Raw genomic sequence first — 14759 nt, 5'->3', positions numbered from 1 at the left:
TATCCTTCTATCATGTCCATTCCATCTCATTGTGTGAGTTCCTGTTTGTGGGCTTCTGAGTGTAATGAAGAAAGACTTCCAAAGATGTGCTAGGTTTAGAGGGAGGAAGATGTGGGTTTTTTTTTAATTTTATTTTTTATTTAGTAAATATAAATTTCCGAAGTACAGTTTATGGATTACAGTGGCTTCCCCCCCCCATAATTTCCCTCCCAATCACACCCCTCCCATCTCCCGCTCCCTCTCCCATTCCATTCACATCAAGATTCATTTTCAATTCTCTTTATATACAGAAGATCGATTTAGTATATATTAAGATTTCATCAGTTTGCACCCACACAGAAACACAAAGTGTAAAATACTGCTTCAGTACTAGTTATAGCTTTACTTCACATTGGACAACACATTAAGGACAGATCCCACATAAGGAGTAAGTACACAGTGACTCCTGTTGTTGATTTAACAATTTGACACTCTTGTTTATGGCGTCAGAAATCTCCCTAGGCTCTAATCATGAGTTTCCAAGGTTATGGAAGAAGCCTTTTGAGTTCGCTGATTTCGATCCTATTCCGACAGGGTCATAGTCAAAGTGGAAGTTCTCTCATCCTTTCCGAGAAAGGTACCTCCTTCTTTAATGGCCCCGTTCTTTCCACTGGGATCTCACTCGTGGAGATCTTTCATTTAGGGGTGTGTGTGTGTGTGTGTGTGTGTGTGTGTGTGTTTTCCGGAATGTCTTGGCTTTCCATGCCTGAAATACTCTCATGGGCTTTTCAGCCAGATCTGCATGCCTTAAGGGCTGATTCTGAGGCCAGAGTGCTATTTAGCACATCTGCCATTCTATGAGTCTACTGTGTATCCCACTTCCCATGATGGATCGTTCTCTCCCTTTTTGATTCTATCAGCTAGTATTAGCAGACACTAGTCTTGTTTGTGTGATCCCTTTGACTCTTCGACCTACCAGTGTGATCAATTGTGAACAGAAATTGATCACTTGGACTAGTGAGATGACATTGGTACATGCCACCTTGATGGGATTGTATTGGAATCCCCTGGCACGATTCTAACTCCACCATTTGGGGCAAGTCCGATTGAGCATGTCCCAAATTTTGCATCTCCTCCCTTTCTTATTCCCACTCTTATATTTAACAGGGATCACTTTTCAGTTAAAATTTAAACACCTAAGAATAATTGTGTGTTAATTACAGAGTTCAACCAATAGTACTAGAACAAAACAAAGAAAAAATACTAAAATAGATAAAGTATTACATTGTACATCAACAGTCAGGACAAGAGCTGATCAAGTCACTGTTTCTCATAGTGTCCATTTCACTTCAACAGGTTTCCCCTTTGGTGCTCAGTTAGTTGTCGCTGATCAGGGAGAACATATGATATTTGTCCCTTTGGGACTGGCTTAATTCACTCAGCATAATGTTTTCCAGATTAGGGAGGAAGATGTTAATTCCAACTTTTTTTTTGAAGTATAAATTTATTTTGGTGCAAGTAATGTTATCCACTTACAGTTTTCTATACTATACTTTTTAACTTTTATTTAGTAAATATAAATTTCCAAAGTACAGTTAATTCCAACTTCTTATATAGGCAGCTTCACATGACAGGGAGAATTTGAAGTCTTTGAAGGATGTGTGAAATTTTAAAAGTAAAAAGAGGTGGAAGACAATATTAGGTGGAAGGAAGAGTATGTACCAAAGCAAGATGGCATGATGTTCCTCCACAATTAGAATGATGAGCATTGTGAGTAATGAACTGGGCTGCAAGGTATGGGAGCCATGGCTTAGAACATGGGGCTCAGACTGATATTTGATTGACCTTTGGAAGGTTTTTGCTTTATTTAAAGTTCAAAATATTTTAAAGGCTAGGAAAAGTTATAAAAGTAGCAAAAAGAACTCCTCCCTGCCAAATTTTGAAATATAGTTCCAAAATAAAAGTTTTGCCAGTCACTCAGGAATATCCTGTATCATAAAACAGACAAGCAGACAAAAAAATGTGCATAGTTAATCCAGGATCACATGTTGCATTTAGATGTCCTGCCTCATTTGTCTCCTTCATTATGCAGTGGTCTTTCAGTATTTATTTTGAGTTTGATATTTTTGAAGATGACAAGCCAGTAATTTTGTAATGTTCTCCCTTTGGGTTTGTCGGTCTTTCCTCATGATTAGATGTGGGGTGTGCTTCTACGGAGGAAGGTCCCAGCAGCAATGCTGCGTTCTGTTTGCATCCTATCCAGTTGACTGCATTTTCAGACTTCCTGTTAGTAGTAACTTTGGCTATTTGATTCAAGTGTTGTGTGCCAAGTTTCTCTACTGTAAAATTACTTTTCTTCCTTTTGGAATCAATCTGTACTTGATAGGGAATTGCTTTGAGATTATATAAATACTCTATTACTCATCAAGATTTCACCCACTAATTTTTAACATTTGATATTTATTAGATGAATTTGTTATTAGTGTGGTGTTTACCAAATGATAATGTTCTAATTCCATTATTCCTTCTATCTATTAGTTGGCTTTTCTTCTTTAGCAATGTCTTTGTTCATTCATTTTGCCACTTAAAGTATGATGGAGTTATGGATCCCCATTTTATTCAGGGTGCTGTAATCTGCAGGGCTTTGGTGGATGAGGTGCGATGGAGGGGGCTACTAGACCACCTTCCAAGGCCTCAGGGAGCTAACATCCTACTATCAGACCTTGGGAGAGCAAGTAACTGCATGGAAGATAGCAAGGTAATTGGTCACAGAGGAATAAATACTTCCTGGAGAGAATTATTTGATGGCATTCAGCTTTGTAATAAGTTACCACAAATGTATGGCTTAAAACAACACAAACTTGTTTTGCATTTCTGGACATTAGGAGTCCAAAACCAGTTTCCTTTTTTTTAACTTTTATTTAGTAAATATAATTTTCCAAAGTACAGTTTATAGATTACAATGGCTACCCCCCCATAACTTCCCTCCCACCAGCACCCCTCCCATCTCCCGCTCCCTCTCCCATTCCATTCACATCAAGATTCATTTTCAATTATCTTTATATGCAGAAGATCAATTTAGTATATATTAAGTAAATATTTCATCAGTTTGCACCCACATAGAACATAAAGTGTAAAATACTGTTTGAGTACTAGTTATAGCATTAATTCACATTGGACAACACTTTAAGGTCAGAGATCCCACATGAGAAGTAAGTACACAGCGACTCCTGTTATTGACTTAAGAATCTGACACTCTTGTTTATGGTGTCAGAAATCTCCCTAGGTTCTAGTCATGAGTTTCCAAGGCTATGGAAGCCTCTTGAGTTCACTGACTTTGATCTTATTTAGTCAAGGTCATAGTCAAAGTGGAAGTTCTCTCCTCCCTTCAGAGAAAGGTACCTCCTTCTTTGATGGCCCCGTTCTTTCCACTGGGATCTCACTCACAGAGATCTTCCATTTAGGTCTTTTTTTTTTTTTTTTTTTTGCCAGAGTGTCTTCTTTCAGTTTTAGACTATTTTCATTTATCTATTAGAGACAGAGAGAGGCAGAGAGAGAGAGAGAAGACAGAAAGTGCTTTCACTCACTGCTTTGTTTCTCAAATCCTTACAACAACTAGTGCGTGGCTGAGGCTGAAGCTAGGAGCTTATAGGCATGGGATAGTAAGAATGCTTCAACAGGACCCAAGATCCTCAGGACCCAAGATCCTTCACCAGGACCCAAGAGACATCTCTGTTTCAGCCTTTCCAGAGATTAAAGTCTCCAACTTTTGCCTTGATGCATTGTGGGTAGTGGCCCAGCTTTGTGGGACAAGATAGGTGACCTGGTGGTTCCAGTAGTGTCTGTTAGGTCTTTAAGACAGTCATACATATTTAGCCCCTCATTGCTGCCTTCAGAAGAATGATCTGGTGCCTGTAATTCTCAAAGCTTCCAGGAATTCTGTAACATAAATGAGCTGCTTCTTATCAGCAGTCGCCTTAAAGAGGAGTTAATGCTTCAGCGTTCTCAGTACCATTAAGTGTTTTTCATTCATGTGTTTTCTTTTCTTGTTTCCAGAAACTTTTGTTGACATTTCTCATCGGCTTTTTACCTGTTCTTATTGTGGCCTATGTCCTTGTATTAATTTTGTTTGCCGTGAATTTTATTATATTTGCACCATTTTTAACTGCAAAATTTTCCACTAAGTTATCTTCTGTTTCTATTTCCACCCAGGTTAGTTACTGCCACCAAGGATATATCAATTGATGCTAATCCCTCCATACCACTCACCATGAGCTAAGTAGTATATCAAATTACTCCAAAATTTTAGTGCATGTAACACATTAAGAATTTATTTATTTATCTTGTCACAGTGTGGTCATGGTTGACAGAGGTTAGTTCTGCTCCATGCAATTGTTCTGGGACTGGGACTCCTCCAGAACCTTGAGAAGCTTTCAATTTACCCTTAGAATTGCAAGGGAATGGCTAATTGCACAGGGGAGATTTGGGGGCCAAAGGTGGAAGTGGCTTATAACATCACTTCTACTGGCAGGTGCTAGCCTAAAGTCAGTCACAGGACTACATCTAACTGCAAAGCAGCTCAGCAAATGCAGTTTAGCTGTTTGCTAAAGAGGAAAAGAAAAACAGTTTGAACCATTATTAGCTGTTGTATAGCATGAGATTCTCTCTCTCTCTCTCTCTCTCTCTCTCTCTCTCTATATATATATATATATATATACATATATATACATACACATAAGTGTGTGTATGTATATATATGCATATGTATATATACTCATGTGCATATTCAAACACTATATATTCATGAATTCATTTCCTTTTTTGTTATTGTTTGTGCTATAAGATTGTATTGAGTACATACTTTTCTCAACTATGTACCTGCAGCAAATCCTTTCCATCTCATTTGATACAGTTCTAATTCTTTCTTCAGAATGACTATATAACATTATAAGATGTGTTTTATCAAAATTTGTTTGATATTTTCTTCATTAATAGCCATTCATTTGAAAAATGCATTTACTGGCATTTTGGTAGCATTTAAAAGGAAGCATAGCTATAAGTATGTGGTTGTTTTTGCCTTTTCAACTGGAAGCTTATTATAGAGTGGCTCTATCTTGAATGACTGCCATTTCCAAAGCACTAGGATGGATTAGGTTCTGCAGTAGCTATGGCCTTCTTGAAGACATTTCTGCTGGGGCTCAGCCAATGCAGCACCGATAGTTTCTTTTTAGATTCAAAAAAGAGTTTATTTCCATGCAAAGTCTATTCTTGATATACTACAGGTCAGCCAAACTTTGAACAAAGCAATCAATTACAAAATGAACTTTCTGACAAATGCCTGAGGCACTGGTTCACCATACTGTGGGTGGCAGAGTTCTCCATATGTTTTGAGGATGATGGATAATGAAGTCACAAATCTGACCTCCTGCTATTAATACTGGGGAACCTAACTCAAAAGGATATTTTAACTCCAGTTGTGATGAACTGAATATGAGTCTGGGACTTCTGACATCTAATGTACTATAAATGTGATGTCAATTTCAGCATACCTTTTGAGAACAAAATAGGGTCAGTGAAGGAGGTATCTGATTGTCTTCGTGTCTTGTGCTTCTTTAGTCTCTTAGTAGACAGCATACTGCTGTGTAACAGGACAATTAGTGACCACTGGATGATGAAATGCTTTCCATCAGAATCCCTCTGTGTGTTCAGAATCTACCACAGATGGCGGCTAGCATTGGGTCACCATTTTTGTCTGTTTCTACCACTATAAGGCCTGGAAACCATAAAACCTATCAATTTGGGTGAGATATGGCTCTGCTTCATGAGAGCTGTGGAAACAGAAAAAAGTAGTTGGTATCTGAGGCCCTTTCTTAGATCTTCTTAAAATGATGGCAAAAGCCAGGTGGGATTTAGCTGGTAATAGACACATGGTCCCCACTCATCGGTTGGTGCTTCCTCCTGCACTTAGGGTCCAGCAGCCTGTGGAGCACTCATTAAGCATCAAAGTGGATTCTTAGAAGTTGTGATGTCTATAGATTGCTAGTAGGATACATGAGTTCTAGGTTTGACTTCATTATCTGTTGTCTTGTCTTGACAAGGTTAAGTCACTTAAAATGCCAGGACTCACTTTACTTATCAATACCATGGGGAGCTGATGAAGTGTCCTCTTAACTTCTGTCCAGCATGTGTGCCCATGATCAATATTCTGTCTGTTCTGATTGACCTTTCTTCTCAGTAAGACTCCTAGCAGATCTTAGCAGATGTTTTATTATTGGCTCTTTCATGTGACTATTGATTATTTAAAAGTTGATTATCCTAAAACACCTATGATGTTTGATTCCTGAACTGGCCCCCAGTGTACTTCTGGTTGTTGTGCTTCCCTGGTTCTTGTGGGATGGGTCAGCAACACAAGAAGTCAGTCAGGGATTCAAGGACTTGTAATATTTATTCATGATCCTTGCTCTTTAGAAAGAGTGTGTCAGGGACAAAATTGGGCTTTTGCTAAGGTTATTGTTCCTGGAAAAGAAAATCAAGGTTACCCTTATGAAAAGAAACTATAGCCAATCTCAGGTTAAGTTTTCTTTTTTCTATGGTACAAACCATTAAGGAGTATTACATTTGAATTGTGTAGATGCCATATATCATAGGCCTTCTTTAGGCATCTTCCAATCTACAGCACTACTTGGGACATTAGCCAGTGTTGATGCACTTATGACATCTTTTTCCAGTGGTACCTCTGAAACATCCAGCACTGGCAGGCAAACAACCTTCTATCAGAATCCATCCTGAGTCATGAGGCCAGTCCAGAACCATTTTGGTGCATCTCTGTCACTCTTGGTCACTGAAATATTAAAGGAAGACTTCTCAGGAAATGTAGTTCATTCATTCAACAAATATTCACCAAACACCAAGTGACAACTGTGTGCTCTAAGGAAATCACAGTGAAGCAAACAATTTACTGTTGTAAGATAGCTTCTATTCTAATGGAGCAAGGGAATCAAGGAATAGGAAAAGCACACAAAATGTTAGCAGGTTACAAGCTATGGAGAGAAGTGAGACAGTTGACAGGGTTAGGACAGGCACACTATTTGGGGCAGAGAGGTCCATATTACGTAGGGAGTTCAGGAACAGACTTACTGAGAGTGTGACATTTGAACAACAGCTGACTGGAGATGAGATGGCAAGTCTGCAGGATCTATGGGAAGAACTTTCCAGTAAGGGACTGATAAGTGCCAGCACTTGAAGAGGGGAGGGCATGTGCCATGTTGTAGTTACAGAAAGAGTTAAGTGGAAGGGAAATGCGGTCGGAGCAGTAATTGGCCACATTGTGTAGGGGCCTGCATGTCACTGTTAGGGCTTGCTTTTTCCCTGAGTGATCCAGGGAACTTTGTGATGACATTATTTAGGTGTGTCTAACTTCTCTTTATTTTGATTTAACCCTTTGGGAATCCCTTTTTCATTCTCATTCACACTGGTATCCTCCAGAGTGACTTTTGCTTGACCCTGACACCTGTTCACTCCAAGCTCTGCAAATAACCTGCGTAGACCCCAGCTTCTCAACACCGAGCTTCTCTGGTTCTACTCTTGAGATCACTACTTCCCTGCGACCAATAAAGGAGTAGCTGGTTCCTCCATGACCCACACAGCCCTTGTGCTTCCTCTGAAAGTTCTCAACTGTTCCTAAGAACTTCTCCTCCCCAAGGGCCAGGCCATTCCACTCCTTTGGCTACCGTGTGATGGCTTTGAATCCCACTGCAGCATTAATTCAAGACATTTGTCACTTGGCTGTCCCTCTTCACCTGAAGAGTTACTGGTGGCACGGGGGAGATCCAGGGCTGTGGGATGGAGGCCCTGACTTCATACTTCTTCGTCTAAAACACTTTTCCTTGCTGTCCAAAGCTAAAGCTCGGACCTAATTTTTCTTTCCTACAGAGTTTTCTTTTTCTTTTTTTAGCTCTAAATAGTGTTGAAAGAAATGGCACCATGAGAGAACTTGCCTAAGTTCTTAGCCCAGTCTCCAATGCAGCTGCCTACCCTCCCACCCCCTCACTCTCACGATATTACTTCTTGGCCTCCAGAGGGAGCTCAAGCCCTCAGTCTTGAGGCCTAGGACTATGGAGGATCCTGGATCCTGGATCAAGGATGCTTTGGGACAGACACAATTTTTTAAATCTCACGTCTTTTACTTGCTAACTATATGACACTGTAGGTTGCTCATGCTCTCTGAGACTCACTGTAAAACAAGGTATGTGTGAGGAATGAATACCTGAATGACATAAAGTATTATCACAGTACTTACCACTAAGTGGAAGCCAGTTGATTTTCTTTGAGTGGAATGAAGAGGTCAAAGGCTGCTTTTGTTCCTTTGGATGTGTTTCCTTTTTGTTTAAAGTAAGAATTTAAACTTTTCAAAAGCCTCTGCAGTGGTACTGCCACATAGCTGTGTGAAGGAATCCGGCCACCTCTTCCTTTGTAGCCTTGTTTGTGGCTCTGCTAAGCCTCCAAGGACTAGAGACTGTGTAGAAGCAGACAGTGGGCATAGGTGGTCATGAGGTATTTCTTTCTTGGGTTCATTGAACAGGGGATAAAAAGGCAATGTGTTTTCTGTTTTGCCATACAGATCGTTTCTAGATAGTGGTACAGAGGCAATTGTTACTTAAGAACCACTTAAAACAGCGCAGCCTTATCTTTTTGCTTAATTATCACAAAGAGGGGGAAAGGGATTGGACCTCCAATGGAAGCATGCCAGGTTTCTTTACAAGGTGGGCCAGGACTGATTGCTACCTCTCTCACCTCACATCCATTCTTCGACCCTTTACACTCTGGTTCCTGTCCCCTCCATCCCACTCAACCCTCTGGTCAGCACCTGGGTCAGGAGACACCCTGGAGCTGAAGGGGCAAGGTGTAGACTGTATTAAAAACTACAGAAAGGTAGAGATCTCATGGACAAAGAATGGTTTCTTAAACTATGACCTTTGAAAGTAAGTGCAACTGGGACTGGCACCGTGGCGTGGTGGGTAAAGCTACCACCTGCAGTGCTGGCATCCCATATGGGTGCTGTTTTATGTCCTGGCCGCTGCTTTCTATCCAGCTCCCTCCTAATGGATAGGAAAAGCAGGAGAGGATGGCCCCAGTGCTTGGGCCCCTACTACCCATGTGAGAGACTCAGATGAAGCTCCTGGCTCCTGGCTTTAGTCTGAGCAACTCCCATCCGGGAAGTGAACTAGCAGATGGAAGACCTTGCCTCTCAGTCTCTCCCTGTGTCTCTCTACCTCTGACTTTCAAATAAAAAAACAAATCTTAAAAAGGAAGTGCAACTACATAAATAATTATTGAAACATATGATATCTAGCACATCTCATTTGGAAAATGACAGAAAGCAAAGGACACCTCAAGAAAGTTTTGTTTTTTAATCTAACTTAAAGTATGTTTACAGAAGTTAAATGAACCAGTTAATTATGATAAAAAATATAAAAGATTTAAATACATTTAAGAGATATTTAAAGTAAATACACTTGAAACAAAATAATATAAGCACATAAATGATGCTCAACCTTTTCTGAAATGAACACAGAAAATAACAGAGTGATAATTATTAAAGAAAGGAATTTGAAGCAAAATGCAATAAATGTGTCCAAAAGGGAAGTTTTCTCTGTATTGCATTAAAAGTGCAATTCACAGTGCACTTTACAATATGCTGAATAGGGTAACATCAAAATATGAAGGAAAGTGCCTCTTGATCCAGAAGTTACTAAGAATATTTGAGAATATTCATAGCAGTACAAATGGAAACTACTCAAGTGAACATTGTCAGTCGAATGGATGAATAAGTTATGAAACACTCACAGAATGGAATACTATACAGCAGTGAGGGTGGGTGTTCTGCATGCAGCAGTCTGACTGACTCTCAGGGTCAGAATCCTGAGCCTGACCACCTATCAAAAATGAACACCAGTTCTGTGGCTCTGTATAGAGAAAGTAAAGCAGGAGAAATCAGGTGGAGATTTCTCTGGAAGGAAGTGATTCAGTGAGAGAGGTCAAGATAGTGGGGAGGGCCTGTGCCCTGGGGATGCTCCAGTTGTCAGCTGGCCTGGCTACACAGCCCTGCTGGTTTTGTGAGGAAGTTTTGGGCTGGCCGCTTGACTTGTGTGCTTTCACTTAAATTTATTTTATTTTATTTATTTTGATTATTTCTTTATTTATTCACATGTAGAGAACAGATTTCATGAATTTCATAGATACCATTCAAGAGTACAGTACTTTCCTCCCTCCTCCTTCCTTTCTTTCTTTTTAATTTGTTGTGATAACACACTTTCAATTTACTTTGTAATCACTGGTTCAGTGCTCCTCTAAACAAAGAGCTCTACATGTAAAAGGTAGTTAAGAAGGAAACATCAGCAGTACTGGATAACTATATACAAACATACTTAGTTTTGAGACTAGAATACTGCTTCAGGCTCACTGCTTTAAAAAAAAAAGCCAGATTTTTTAAAATAATTATAGCTAGATTATATTAATATATATTAGTTCTAAATCTTAAAAGACAAACACATTAATTTTTTGTAATTTATCTAATGTTACTTCAAAAAGCAATATGCAAATATCAAAAAGAGGAGTTGTATATACCACATGACATTCTGAAACTACAGAATGGAAGATTCTATATTAATATTTCAAATAACCACCAAAATTAACCACTTGGGATATTTCTCAAATCAATGTCTCACCAACAACTCAGTTAAGACAACAATTACAGATTCTAATATAATTTCTTTTTATAAAGTAAAAGTGAGATTAATACACATTTTATAAACGTTTATCCAGCTATCTAAAGCTCTACTCAGTGGCATCAGTGAGGTTCATAGTTTTAAATGTTTCTATTAGTTTGAAAAAATGGAAATGATGTTTACAATTCAGTGTGACAAAACAAGTTATACGACATAAGCCTGAAAGAAGTAGGAAGAAGAAAGTGATGATAATAAAAGCAGCAAACAAAACAATTAGAAAATAAAACAGTAGAACTGCTGAGAACTGATGGGTAAATCTAAGTATCATTCCTTGAAAGGATGAAGAACACAACAGAATAAAGACAAACCTTTAGCAGATGTGATTAGTACTAAAAGAATACAGGCATAAGAGAAACAAGAAACCCAGCTAAAAGGACATTTAGAAAAATAGAATATGTTTTACCATGTTACACTCAATATATATTTTTAAGTTATAGTGATAAATGGAAATTTGGGTAAATTGTAATTAAAAAATATAATACAGAGAATGAAACCCTAGAAGACATAAAATTATTGAACAAATAGGAAATAATGTCAGTATCTTTTTCTATTCAGAGTTTGAGGTCAAATAGTCATTTTTTTTCAGACTTCTAAGAAGCCTTATAATGGAGCTGCAAAGTCAGACCCCTGGGTGTCACCTTGCTTTGCCAAGTACTGGTATTGCCATTTGCCCTTGGTCAACCTGCTTGACCTTGTTGGCTGAGTGAATGAACCAGTGAATATGTACTGGTGTGTAGGAATGCTTTAGTTTGGAGGTTATCACAAGGCTTTAGTGAGATGTGAAGTTCTTAGCATAGGGTCTGTTAGTTGGTGAGTGTGCAGTTAACAAGTGTTATTGTTATCAAGTATTTTGTAGCATTTGGGAATCCATGAGTGACATCTTGATAGTATGTATTTTTTTCAGGTTATCCTAATCCAGAAAATTTTTCCTGGACGGAATATCTGGAAGCTACTCAAACTCATGCAGTTCCTGCCAAAGTTTTTAAAATGGTAGGTTCTGTGTAGGTATATGCCCTTACCTTTAAACAATGTCTGGCTTGTGTTATACCTGCATGTAGCAATTTTAAATTCTCCTTTTTCTTCTTAAATTCACATGGTATTTTCATAACCAATTTAGTTTGCTTTTAGTGAACACTACAAAGTAGGTGACTCATTTGCTATTGTTCCTATATACAAGTGTAGATATTCTTTCTTTTCTTGAAAAAACACTCTCCGGGCACACCAGAGGCAGTACTGAAAGCCCCTCATTGAGGGCTAATTATTAAGTCTCCTTCCATTCTCATTCTATTAGCCTGCTGACTGAAAACTCCAAGCTTTCAAAGCATCACTTTCTCAGACTGAATGTCCTTGATGTGATAACAAAATAGGCAAAATGTATGTAGTCTTTGTGTGTATTGTTTCACCCATTTTGCGGAAAACATTTTTTTAATTTTTTTTTTTTCAGTTTATTCAAAAGGCAGAGATCTTCCATGCCCTGGTTTACAGCCCAGTTGGGATATGGATGTCCCAAGCAGTATCTTAACCCTTACACCAAACACCCACTCCAGAAACATTTCTTTTACCAATTGTTAGAATACTAATTAGAAAAAAAAAATCACTCATTTATTTGAGGGGTTCGGAGGGAAGGAGAGAGAAATACCTATCCTCTGGTTCACTCCCCAAATTCCAACAGTGGCCCCAGAATGGACAGGGAGTTGAAGCCAGGAGCTGGGAACTCAATTCAGGTCTCCCACATGGATGGAAGGAAGCCAACTCCTTGGCTTCACAGCTGCCTTTGCAAGTCTCCCCTGGCACAATACTACAGTCAGAAACCTGGCCTGGACTCAACCCCAGTGCTCTGATTTGGAACAAAGACATCTTAGCTACTAGGTCAAATGCCTGACCCAGAATACTAATTTTTAAAGTTCAAATTTGTACTTATGTACAAGGCTGCTGAACTAAATGTTTATTTATGAGTAGTAGTGCATGAATAGTCCAAGTACAAATATTGTGGTTCTAATGTGGTAGTTTTCAAAACTCTTTCCTTTCACATCTAATCATTTGCCAGTCAGCAGGCTTCTACATGAGATTTCATTTTCTGAGAGTTCACTAGGGATCAAAAGGATTTGGGGAAATAGGTATAATAAAATTAAGATGGCAAGAAGTGATGGAGTACTACAGAGTATTCTAAGATCTACAGAAATTCATTGAGCACAATAACCTGCCTTTGGTAGACTTCCCTTCTCTCTTGCTTCCTTTCAAAACTTTTACTTTTCCCAGCAGGAAAGTATAAAAATATAATCACGAAAAGATTTATTTAAAAAAGTGTCTTCCATTCTCTGTTATGAGATTATTGTGGATCTATTCAATTATAATATCTTTGACATGTTCAATGCTCAGAAATCACCCTTGTAGTTCAGGACAATGACCTTGGAGAGAACAAAGTCAGTATAATCCATTTATTAGGTGTAATATTGCATTTAGAAGAACACATGCATCCACAAAAAGTTGAAGAGAAACATCAGATACTGATTATTCTCAGATATTATTAGGGTTTTATTTTCTGATACCATTGCTAGATTGTTAGTCCTTTCCAGTAAGATGAGCTGAAAACTTTTGTATGTATTAGCTTTCTAAGAGAAATTTTTTTGCCAACCTAAAAAAACTCAGAATTGTCTGATAGTTCCTTAGTGTGAACGATTGATAATTCCCACTTTTTTCACACTCCATTCTCTTAATTGTTACCTATGTGGTTGTCATTAAAAACTCTTGGTTCCCAGCATTTTAAGATTTGAAAGAAACCTTAGTGAAGTTTAACCCTCTAGTGTTACAAAAGAAGTGGAAAAACAAAGGTTGTGGTTTTAAATTACATTGTGGTGTGATATTTTTTAAACTTTTATTTAATAAATATAAATTTTGAAAGTACAACTTTTGGATTATGGCAGTTTTCCCCCCCATAATCACCCTCCAACCCACAAATCATCCCATTTCCTACTCCCTCTCCCATCCCATTCTTCATTAAGAGAGGGAGGAGATGTACAGTTCGGCACATGCTCACTCGGACTTACCCCTAATGGTAGAGCTAGAAACGTGCAGTGGGATTCCATATCCCATAAAGTTGGCATGTACCAATGCCATCTTACTAGCTAAAGTGATCAGTTTAAGTTTATAATTGATCATGAAGGTAGGATTAAATGTCAAAGGGATCACATAAACAAGACCAGTGTCTGCTAATAATAACTGATAGAATTAAAAAGGAGAGAATGATCCAAAATGGGAAGTGGGATACAAAGTGTGTGTGTGTGTGTGTGTGTGTGTGTATATATATATATATATACTCATAGAATGGCAGATGCCTGAAACAGTACTCTGGCCTCAAAAATCAGCCCATTGGGATCTGGCCCATGAGAGTTTCTCAGGCATGGAAAGCCAAGACACTGTGGCAAAAAAAAAAAAATGACCTAAATGAAAGATATCTCTTATGAGATCCCAGCGGAAAGAATGGGCCATCAAAGAAGAAGGTACCTTTCTCTGAAGGGAGGAGAGAACTTCCACTTTTATTATGGCCTTGTCTAAATAATGTCAGAGTTTGTGATATGATTTTAAAGCAATTTAACAAAGTTGAATTTATGAAACTGTTCTCTAAGCGTATTTTAAATTTAGCTTTTGTTTTTAAGATGTATTTATTTGAAACTCAGAGTTACACAGAGAGAGGCAGAGGCAGACAGAGAAAGAGGTCTTCCATCCGCTGGTTCACTCCCCAATTGGCCACAATGGCAGAGCTGCATTAATCCGAAGCCAGGAGTCAGGAATTTCTTCTCCGTCTCCCATGTGGGTACAGGGGCCCAAGAACTTGCGCCATCTTCTACTGCTTTCCCAGGCCATAGCAGAGAGCTGGATGGGGAGTAGAGCAACCAAGACTCGAGCCGGTGCCCATATGGGATGCTGGCACTGCAGGTGGTGGCTTTACCTATTATGCCACGGCACTGGCCCCTTAAGTTTAGTTTATAAAGG

At 38.7% G+C, this 14759-nt stretch overlaps 1 protein-coding gene across 1 annotated transcript in view; it reads left to right on the top strand.

The window, feature by feature from the left end:
- The window catches only part of L3MBTL4 (L3MBTL histone methyl-lysine binding protein 4), a 554392-nt gene that overhangs the window by 247194 nt on the left and 292439 nt on the right, over nucleotides 1–14759 (top strand). Inside the window, exon 11 of the mRNA XM_089304912.1 lies at nucleotides 11671–11756. Within this exon, the coding sequence (XP_089161038.1) occupies nucleotides 11671–11756 (86 nt within the window). The remainder of the gene's footprint in view (nucleotides 1–11670; nucleotides 11757–14759) is intronic.

Source organism: Oryctolagus cuniculus, chromosome 10 (genome assembly GCF_051225735.1).
Source record: "Oryctolagus cuniculus isolate XC-2025 breed Fujian yellow rabbit chromosome 10, ASM5122573v1, whole genome shotgun sequence".
NCBI lineage: Eukaryota > Metazoa > Chordata > Mammalia > Lagomorpha > Leporidae > Oryctolagus > Oryctolagus cuniculus.
Note: the sequence above shows the minus strand (reverse complement) of the source record. Positions and strands in the feature narration are given on the sequence as shown.